Genomic DNA, 11,272 nt, shown 5'->3' on the forward strand with positions numbered 1-11,272 from the left:
ACTGGCAAAAAGTGACACATAGGGCAAAGAAAAGAGTGTAAGGAGGAATAATAGGACAATACTATTATGGGATGCATGCAATACTATCAGGAGGTGGGACAGCCTGCAAAAGGAGAATAGGAGGATAGCCAATTATATCGGCATACAGCTGTGCAAAACATGGATATCAACACCGAAGATAGAGAGATAGTAGATGGAAAGATAGATAACTGATAAATAGATACATAGATAATAGATAGAATAAATAGATACATAGATAATAGATAGATAATGATAGATAGATAGATAACTGATAAATAGATACATAGATAATAGATAATGATAGATAGATAGACAGAACTTAGATATAAACATTGCTATTAGATCTATCTATCATCTCTCCCTCTATCTATCTATTATCTATTTATTTATCTATCTATTATCTTTCTATCTATTAAGCAGGTTTACCAAATCCGCTCTGCTGCATAATGTGTAAACCATCTAATAATATTTCCTTTTCTTACATTCCTTGCACTCTCCATTTTCCATGCGATATGCAGATTTATCTCAGTAAAGTCCCCGAACTCTCAAATCCTCGTTGAATATATTTAGCACAGCTAACAACATGAGAAGATTCCCATATATCACTGGTTGTTACTGTTAAACAAATATTTATTGTACTTAATAAGTAATCGTCCATATCATCAGGGGTTCTCTCCTCTTTACATCCAGTCCCTACATTTCAAATAACCTTCATATATTATATATCCACATAATCTGCTAATTACTGTATATTCATTTATACCGAATTTAGACGATTTTCCATAATGTTTCCGTTCTAAAGTATGTAATAAACTAACTATTTTAATGAGTAATATTAAAGTCAAATATATTGTAATAATACATAATTATTCGTGTTTGTCTTGTAAACACAGACATTGCCCAAAAATTCAATTACAATAAATGTGTGTGTTCAATATTATTAATTTAGAAAACTAAATTAAATTAGTGTGAAATGTCTATGACAGTAAAACCTTGGGAATATTATAATAATCCCACTAATGATATCTCTACCGAATCTGAATAATCTATAGGATCTGAGCAATATTGGCTATGCCAAGTTTTGTGCACTATTAATACTATTTTCCTGTTACACTTCTACAATATTATGTGTGTGCGAATTATGGTTTATTTTGTAGAATATAGTAAATATCTTGCTTACTATTGATTATATGCATACACGGTCCGTGTCCTCTGTAGTCAGTGAGATATCTGCTAGTAATTGACAGTCATTATAAGAAAGCTGATGAGAATTGTCAGCACAGCCAATTGTTAACTCTAAATATATGTAGTTCAGTAATCACAAGTGTATGGGATGTCGGGTCTAAAATGTGTTATGTAAGTAAAAAGCGAATTTACAAAAAAAATAATAATACAAATGTTTTCAGAGAACTTGCTACCTCATATTACACAATATAATCTTAGTAAAAAAAAAAAGCTAAATAAAATAGTAAATAAAATAGAATAATATATTAATTATACCGAGATACAAATTCTCATACTGGCTATATATCTATTTCCTTCACTGTAAGTAGACACATACTTACTATATGCCATGTGTGCAACATAGGGACAGATGATGTTTTGTGAATGCTGTTCTTGTTTGTAATAACGATTTTAATAAAAGCATCAGTTCTCAAATTACCAGTACTGTTAGTGTTACATTTAGGAAAGACAATTGTGCTCTGCAGTTACCATAAACGTGTACTTATTAATCACTAGTTGTCAGTTATTAGTACATTTTACAGAAAATATGAAATCTAGCCTATCTATCTATCTATCTATCTATCTATCTATCTATCTATCTATCTATCTATCTATCTATTATCTATCTATCTATCACAAAATAAAAGTAGGCAGCACTCCAAAATATGCAAAAAAAAATAAAAATACAAAACTAAGAGTAGACTTTAATTAGCCAATGTGGTGTGGCGACCTTTCGGTTACATAGAACCCTTATCAAGTTTATCTATTAATCTATCTATCTATCGATCGATCTATCTATCTATCTCTATCTTTTCCATCTATCCATGGATCTCTTTCTTTCTTTCTTTCTTTCTTACTTACATTTTTTCTTTGTCATCTGTATTTAGTATTTTTCTATCAGTTAATTCCCTGCTAGAACTACAAGTCTCAGCATACCTCAGTATAATTTTGTAGTGCATTCTAGAGCTTCTAGCACAGTAGCCTGTCGTCCCCCACACTTTGCTTGTACCTGAAGGGGATCTAGCACTGATGTAAATGACTTATTATGATGCTGGATGTAGATTGATGGTTGAGCCCTGGGGTCCATGTGGGGTGCAGGCATCAGTGTCTCTGCTAATTGACAGCTGGGCAGATGTAGCAGTGGCAGTTTCCCTCCTGTGTGGCTTTCTAGGACCATCTGGAAGGGATCTGCTGTAAAGTGGATTTATTTAGAACCTGCAGTGCTTGGAGAATATTGTGTCCTTTCTTTCCCCCCAATTGCCTTGATGAATAAGTTGTTGGATGAAGATAAATATGTGGGCTTCATCTACACTTCTTTCATGTAAACTCCTCCTTTTCGTCAGTGTTGACTTAATTTTAACCAATTAGCAACCAGAATTTCTAGAAATGTATCTCCGAGTTATCTTCTGCCAAATCCTAATCTGCAGGAGTCTTCTAATATATGTATATTATTGTGTATATGCCCCATGCACACACTCATTGTAAAGTTTGGGTTGTGAATCGTTATATGCCTTAATAAGAATTTGTTTTGTGTCTTACACTAAGATATTATTATATTATAAATATGCAATGTATTTCTTGATGTGCCTGTAGAGTATAGCCAAGCTAACATGGGTTTGGTTGTAATAGTGCTAATAGGGCCAGCTGGTGGAGCCACAAGTTGCCTTTGCCTGGTGTCCATTCAGTGTACTGGCTGGTTTATAGACTTCCTCCTACAAATAATCTTTCAGTTGTCTGGCTCAGCCTCCTAATTCTCTTCATTTCAGTCTGAGCCCAAGAAGCTGAGGCTGTTTCATCCTTTTGGTTCTAATTAGAAGAGGTGAAGTCCTTTGGAAAACATTGTTCTGTAGACCAAGCACCCGCTCTGTATTTATGCAGCCAAATGAATTCTTCCCATGTCTTGAATCACTTTGGTTAAAAAAAAAATATGTGAGGAAATTAAATACACATTGTGAATAAATCTACTTTTTCCTCTTTTTTTCCTCTTCTTCCTTAGGAACTTGGTGTGGCCTCAGCATCCTTATTCTGGAGCGGTTCCATTCCACAGTGCAAGGTGCTGGGATCTGTGATTTGGAAGAGTTTGGAAGATGGGTAGCAAGGCCCTGCCAGCGCCAATTCCTCTGCACCCTTCCCTACAACTCACAAACTACTCCTTCCTACAAGCAGTTAACACCTTTCCAGCAGCCATGGACCACCTACAGGGACTTTATGGACTAAGTGCTGTACAGACCATGCATATGAATCACTGGACTTTGGGTTATCCAAATGTACATGGGATCACAAGGTCCACCATCACTGAGATGGCAGCTGCTCAAAGTTTGATGGACGCCAGGTTTTCCTTCCCTGCTTTACCCTTTGCTACTCATCTCTTTCACCCCAAACAAGGCACCATAGCCCATGTAATCCCAGCCTTGCACAAAGACAGGCCTAGGTTTGACTTTGCCAATTTGGCGATTGCTGCAACACAAGAAGACCCACCTAAGATAGGTGACCTTTCCAAACTAAGCCCAGGGCTGGGTAGTCCTATTTCAGAGATCAGCAAATTATCTCCAGACCGGAAACCTTCCAGAGGAAGGCTACCATCTAAAACTAAAAAAGAATTTATTTGCAAGTTTTGTGGAAGACACTTTACCAAGTCCTATAACTTACTCATTCATGAAAGAACCCATACAGATGAACGGCCATACACCTGTGACATATGTCACAAGGCCTTCAGAAGACAGGACCATCTGAGAGACCACAGGTACTGTCACATAACCACTCAGATATGGCATGTGTGTTTATTGATTAAAACTATATTTCCTCCACTATTTTACTAGTACATACTTATTACCCCACAGGATACGCAGAAATTCCACATGTAGTGTAGAAGAACAGTATTCAATGGTGTAAGGACCTAGGTTACCATCAATTCACACTTTTACTAATTTATAGCAACCTCAAACTTAAGACATGCACAAGTGTTGGATAGATTGTTTTTATGGTAAATCTTACATTTTATGGAGTTAATTGTTATGAGAGGTTAGAGTGATGATGTCATTATTCTGCTATAAGGCCACGGTCATACGTTCAGTATTTGGTCAGTATTTTACATCAGTAAATCAGGAGTGGGTGATAAATACAGAAGTGGAGCATATGTTTCTATTATAATTTTCCTCTGATTGTTCCACTCCTGGTTGTGTCATAAAATACTGATGTATAATACGGAACGTGTGAACGTGGCCTTAAAAAAGATAATGTAAAATTCTGACCAAATACTGAGCATGTGACCATGGCCTTACGAATACTGATGTAAAATACTGACCGAATACTGAATGTGTGAACGTGGCCTTAAAAAAGATAATGTAAAATTCTGACCAAATACTGAGCATGTGACCACGGCCTTACTAATACTGATGTAAAATACTGACCGAATACTGAACGTGTGAACGTGGCCTCAAAGATCTACAAGCTTCATTTGAAACCTACTTTCTACCTGAATCCAACACTATGAATTTGTTTTTGTTCCTCTTATATCAGGAAATATCAGTCATTGAACTTCCCCCACCATGTGAGATATGACATGATGTGGGCGTCATTGGAGTGGTAAATCCCTCATTTTTAGCCAGGACTAAGCACATATTCAGTGTACCAGGCTGATTTGTGCAGGTTTATGACCCAGGTGAAGTGAAATTGTTGAAGTAACCTCACACTGAGAATGTATGTACAGGAGCTATTGAGATAAGGCCTTGTGTGAAGGTCGATGTCCTCCTGCAGATAATAGTAGGACAATATATAGTGTTTGCCTGTCACACTCCTGCACCATCATCTCCTAGCACAGGGCAATCAGTCTTTGATCAGGATCACTGATCTGTTTCCAAATGCACACTCTGACCCCAGACCAGCACAGCACTATCTGAGGATGGCAGGGGTCTGCACACTCCTGTGGGGGCTTGTGTGTGTGTTCATGGTGGTTAAACATAGATTTCACCATTGATTTTGTTTTTCTCTCCCCACCAGATATATTCATTCCAAAGAAAAACCCTTCAAGTGTCAGGAGTGTGGAAAGGGATTCTGTCAATCGAGGACCCTGGCAGTGCACAAAACCTTACACATGCAGGTACATTAAATAATTCCCAAATATATATGACATATGTTGTAACCCATAGCACCCAATTGTTATGTTATATATATATTTATTTATTTATATTATAGGCAATAATATCCACCCTGTGAATATGTATATGCACATATTTATATCAATATATACACATCTTATGCTACCACTGCAATATGCAACTCTAAACTATAATATCCATATTCTTTTTTTCATTTATTACTTGTCTAATAGTTACATCTGCAAGTAAAGTAAAAATGTATTTCCCCATAGCTTGGAAAATATCCATTCTCATCCATACAAAACAGCCAATAATTTAATGCTAAGGCCTAGGACTCAGGACTTGGAACTTAAAATATTATCCATTTTCTCTTCATCTGAAACAAAATGGATACATTATTTTTTCATAATGAAAATAATATTTAAAAAAAAAATAAATAGATATATTTATACTTCTTTAAGACAATTGATAATTGCCTATCCATTCTCCACAAATAATTTCCTGTTTCAGACATGCTATAACTTTTTTTTACTATGAGACTATGAGGTCTGGTTAATATATTATATATATATATATATATATATATATATATATAATGTATACCCCTCCTCACATGTAAAGCGCCATGGAATAAATGGCGCTATAACAATAAATAATAATAATAATATATCTATATATATATATACATATATATATATATATATATATATATATATATATATACAAATAATTTTAACTTTGAACGAAGAAGAAATAGATCATATATATATATATACAGCATATATATATATTATTTTATATATGTGCTAATTAACTTTTTATATATATTATTTTAACTTTCAACAAATAAGAAAAAAAATATATATAGATGATTTATTTATCATTCAGTTAAAATTAAAATAATATATATGCATTTATATATATATATATAGTTAAATAATATACAAAATATATAATAAAACATTTGTATATAATCTATATTATTGATTTGTTTCTTGCTCGCTCGCTTAAAGTTATATATAATTATGTATTTCTTGTTCGTTTAATGTTAAAATAAAACAAAATCCACATAAATAAAAGAAGGTTTCGAATAGTTATTTTGAAGAATGAATGTGGCCATTGCTGGGATGCTATCACATTCAGCAGGCTGTGCAGTGGTGGTAGTTGTTCTCAGGCTATGGTGCACAAATGCCCCATAAGGAGACATCAGTTTTATATACATTGGGGTCCCTGTTACAGATTTTCCATTGGGGCTAGGAGCTTTAAGTCATGCCCTGACTTTATGATCATTTTTATTTTTAATGTTTACTAATTCACTAACCTACTGGACATGAAGTCTCTTTCATGTACTGTCCTAAATTCCTAAAGTGAGTGCTCAGGGGCCTAGTTGGCTGCTGCACCCCCTGACTGCTACACTATAGAAATGATATTAACATCATCAGTTAGAGAGGAGGGATGGTGTGAAGGATTAATCCTTTGCTTGCTTCAAATCTGAACAGGAATCACCCCACAAATGCCCCACATGTGGAAGAACCTTTAATCAAAGAAGTAACCTGAAAACTCACCTTCTTACCCATACAGACATCAAGCCCTACAATTGTGAGCAGTGCGGGAAAGTATTCAGGAGAAACTGCGACCTTCGGAGACACAGCCTAACCCACAGCCCCAGGCAGGACTACTAGAGTGGGACCCCCACCCCAGCCAGCTACCTACCCACACCCCCAGCCCCCCAACATAGGGGAGGAGACATTGCTTGCACCTCAGGACTGGCCTTTATGGACTGGACTTTACAGCTCTCCATCATCCCAGCCAGCCTCTACATGTACAGATAGAAAGCTCATTTTAGAGCTCTGTAAATAAGGTTTATTTTTTTTTTTATTATTAATATTGTCAAGTTGTGATGCACAATGGGACAGATTCTTTTTTTTTTTTTTCCTCTGGAGAAAATACCATAAAAGTGTATTTACAAAATAAAAGTCTAATGTTTTTCAATAATTCTTGACTGTGTTTTCTACTAAAGTGTGAATGCTTTTTCTGCATGTTACTTTCTATATAAGTATCAGTTCCCTGCAGTGTTGTCATAGGAGAGTACTGCCAGGAATAACTGCAGGAGTCCCACCTGTCTCAGGATCTCATACCCCAGCACTGGGACAAGATCTAATGGATCACTTGTATCAGTTTACTACACATCGCACAGAATAGAAATATCAGATGGAAAAATAAAATCAATAATTAGCAAAATCCGAGTCCAGATGGTTCCACCACTGAGACTTGTGGTGCTACAGTCTATTGACTGCTTTTGCGCTTGTATTGAAAGAGAACGAAAAACACAAGTAGATACTTTATATAAACTATTCCCTTTGAGTCATTTTATGAAATGTTCGATTGATACAATGTATCAAACCTTCACTCCTCATCTCCTCTCCTTGCTCCTGTGTACAAGCTCTGATTACATTAATATTATCCTGAAATACTAGAAGCCTCCAACATGGAGATTTCATTTCCACTACTTTGCAGAACAAGTTTTATTTTACTCCCTGTGGAACCTCTTTTATTAGTCACTTTGTTTATGAAACAGATGGAGAGAAAAATCTCCATAATATTCTACAAGCCAAAGAGAGGGACAGAGGGGTGATAGGCTAATGGTGGGGGATTGTAATAATAACCTGATTATTAGATCATGAGGTGGAAATAAACTGCCAAATATTACTACATTTTTTTATTATATCCATTTGATTTTTTTTTTACTTTGAACAGTGGACAAATAGAAATTGAAATAAAGTTATGGGATTAATAATTGCACAATTTTTATGCAAAAAAATTGCAAATATTTTGTAGGATACACAGTGTTATAATATATACTGTATGTATATATACACTATATGTGTATATATATATATATATATATATATATATATATTTTTTTTTTTTTTTTTTGGGGGGAGGGATATCACTATATATCCTACAAAATAATACTATATTTTTTCTTATATATATGTAAATATATATATACATATATATATAATGTAGGTTAATATTTATATACATACATATAACATACAAACACATATTATATATGCATTTGATAAATTATTTTTTTAATATATGTATTCCTTCCAGCATAAATATATATTTGACTTTGACATTGACGAATACATACATAATTTAATGAATACTTTAATCATATTTATTTTTGCAGTTACTAATGAATAAAATGTGACTATATTTAACATTGTGTTTAAGAAAAAGAAAAAAAAAATGAATTGAGTTATTTACATTTAGTTTTGGAAAAAAAAACAAAACAGCAGTGTATATATACTACTACCACACAATTACAGGTAGAATCTGAAAGAACATTAATTTCGATCCCACTAAATAAATAGTCCCTGAGGAATTCTGAAAAAAATATTTGATTTTTTTTTTTTCATGTATCTTAAATGTTTTTTTTTTTTTTTTTTTTTTTTTTTAGTAATTATCACAAATACAAAAGGGAAATGCCAAAATTATAGAAAATAATTTAGCACAATGTAAATAAATATGCAATGTCGGAAATATTGTGCATAGAAGTTAGCGGGTGAATATGTATGGGTTCTGTTTTTCATTGTTTTTTTTTTTAATTATCGCTTTAATTATCGCTATAGTTAAGAATCATTTTAAAATAATCGTTAAAGCTCCAGGTAAGGATTGTCCGAGCAGCAATTACACCCGGATTATTCTGTGCTCAGAATTAACGCAATTGCTGCAAATATTCCTCCAGTCGGCAGCACGATCGCCGGCAGCACGATCACCGGCAGCACGATCACCGGCAGTACGATCACCGGCAGCACGATCACCGGCTTTTCTTTCTTTGAGGATTTACAATATTCTGATATAAATATAGTTGTCAGAGATAAGTTACCGTCCGACCAGATCCGGAGAGCTGCACAGTGAGGAAGGAGTGAGAAGCCAAACACAGACCCCAATGTCACCGCACACCGTGCAGCCTCACACACCGAGCAGCCTCACACCGTGCAGCCTCACACCGTGCAGCCTCACACCGTGCAGCCTCACACACCGTGCAGCCTCACACCGTGCAGCCTCACACACCGTGCAGCCTCACACACCGTGCAGCCTCACACCGTGCAGCCTCACACACCGTGCAGCCTCACACACCGAGCAGCCTCACACCGTGCAGCCTCACACACCGTGCAGCCTCACACCGTGCAGCCTCACACACCGTGCAGCCTCACACCGTGCAGCCTCACACACCGTGCAGCCTCACACACCGTGCAGCCTCACACACCGTGCAGCCTCACACCGTGCAGCCTCACACACCGTGCACTGAGTGATTCCCGGACTATCGATCATTTCTGTCACACCACCTGAAACGGAATTGTTGTTAAATAATACGATTTGTTGCAACTGAATATGGAGGAATGGAAGTGAAAAGCTCAACTTTTCTTGAAAGTAGTATTTGCCTTGTTGACATGTTTTGAATACAAAAAAAGAAAGAAAGAAACTGAGTATCCATCTATCTATCTATCTATCTATCTATCTATCTATCTATCTATCCATCTATCCATCTATCTATCGCTCTATCTATCTATCTATCTATCTATCTATCTATCTATCTATCTATCTATCTATCTATCTATCCATCTATCCAACTATCTGTCATTATCCATTTATCTATCTATTATCTATGTATCTATTTATCATTTATCTATCTTTCCATCTACTATCTATCTGTTATCTATCCATCCATCCATCTATCTCTTATCTATTATCTATCTATCTATCTATCTATCTATCTATCTATCTATTATCTATCTATCTTTTTTCTATCTATCTATCTATCTATCTATCTATCTATCTATCTATCTATCTATCTATCTATCTATTATCTATCTATCTATTATCTATCTATCTATCTATCTATCTATCTATTATCTATCTATCTATCTATTATCTATCTATCTATCTTTTTTTCTATCTATCTATCTATCTATCTATCTATCTATCTATCTATCTATTATCTATCTATCTATCTTTTTTCTATCTATCTATCTATCTATCTATCTATCTATCTATCTATCTATCTATTATCTATCTATCTATCTATTATCTATCTATCATCTATCTATCTATCTATCTATCTATCTATCTATTATCTATCTATCTATCTATCTTTTTCTATTATCTATCTATATTTTTTCTATCTATCTATCTATCTATCTATCTATCTATCTATCTATCTATCTATCTATCTATCTATCTATTATCTATCTATCTATCTATTATCTATCTATCTATCTATCTATCTATCTATCTTTTTTTCTATCTATCTATCTATCTATCTATCTATCTATCTATCTATCTATCTATCTATCTATTATCTATCTATCTATCTATCTTTTTTCTATCTATCTATCTATCTATCTATCTATCTATCTATCTATTATCTATCTATCTATTATCTATCTATCTATCTATCTATCTATCTATCTATCTATCTATCTATCTATCTTTTTCTATCAATCTATTATCTATCTATCTATCTATCTATCTATCTATCTATCTATCTATCTATCTATCTATCTATCTATCTATTATCTATCTATCTATCTTTATCTATCTATCTATCTATCTATCTATCTATCTATCTATCTATCTATCTATCTATCTATTATCTATCTATCATCTATCTATCTATCTATCTATCTTTTTTCTATCTATCTATCTATTATCTATCTATCTTTTTTCTATCTATCTATCTTTTTTCTATCTATCTATCTATCTATCTATCTATCTATCTATCTATCTATCTATCTATCTATCTATTTTCAATTCAATTCAATTCAAATGAGCTTTATTGGCAGGACTAAGTACATGTTAGCATTGCCAAAGCATATGGTAAAAATACAGGGGTGGGGGAGGGGGGGATATAGAGG

The 11,272-nt window shown here is 34.2% G+C and overlaps 1 protein-coding gene across 2 annotated transcripts in view; it reads left to right on the forward strand.

The window, feature by feature from the left end:
- The window catches only part of OSR2 (odd-skipped related transciption factor 2), a 7,903-nt gene extending 566 nt beyond the window's left edge, over positions 1 to 7,337 (forward strand). Inside the window, exons 2-4 of one of the 2 annotated variants that reach the window (XM_069731643.1) lie at positions 3,242 to 3,988; positions 5,245 to 5,344; positions 6,842 to 7,337. In XM_069731643.1, the coding sequence (XP_069587744.1) occupies positions 3,333 to 3,988; positions 5,245 to 5,344; positions 6,842 to 7,024 (939 nt within the window). In that variant the 5' untranslated portion in view covers positions 3,242 to 3,332 and the 3' untranslated portion in view covers positions 7,025 to 7,337. The remainder of the gene's footprint in view (positions 1 to 3,241; positions 3,989 to 5,244; positions 5,345 to 6,841) is intronic. The other variant, XM_069731644.1, reaches the window with a different exon arrangement.
- The last annotated feature ends 3,935 nt before the right edge of the window (positions 7,338 to 11,272 follow it).

This window comes from Ranitomeya imitator, chromosome 6 (genome assembly GCF_032444005.1).
Source record: "Ranitomeya imitator isolate aRanImi1 chromosome 6, aRanImi1.pri, whole genome shotgun sequence".
In the NCBI taxonomy this organism is placed as follows: Eukaryota; Metazoa; Chordata; class Amphibia; order Anura; family Dendrobatidae; genus Ranitomeya; species Ranitomeya imitator.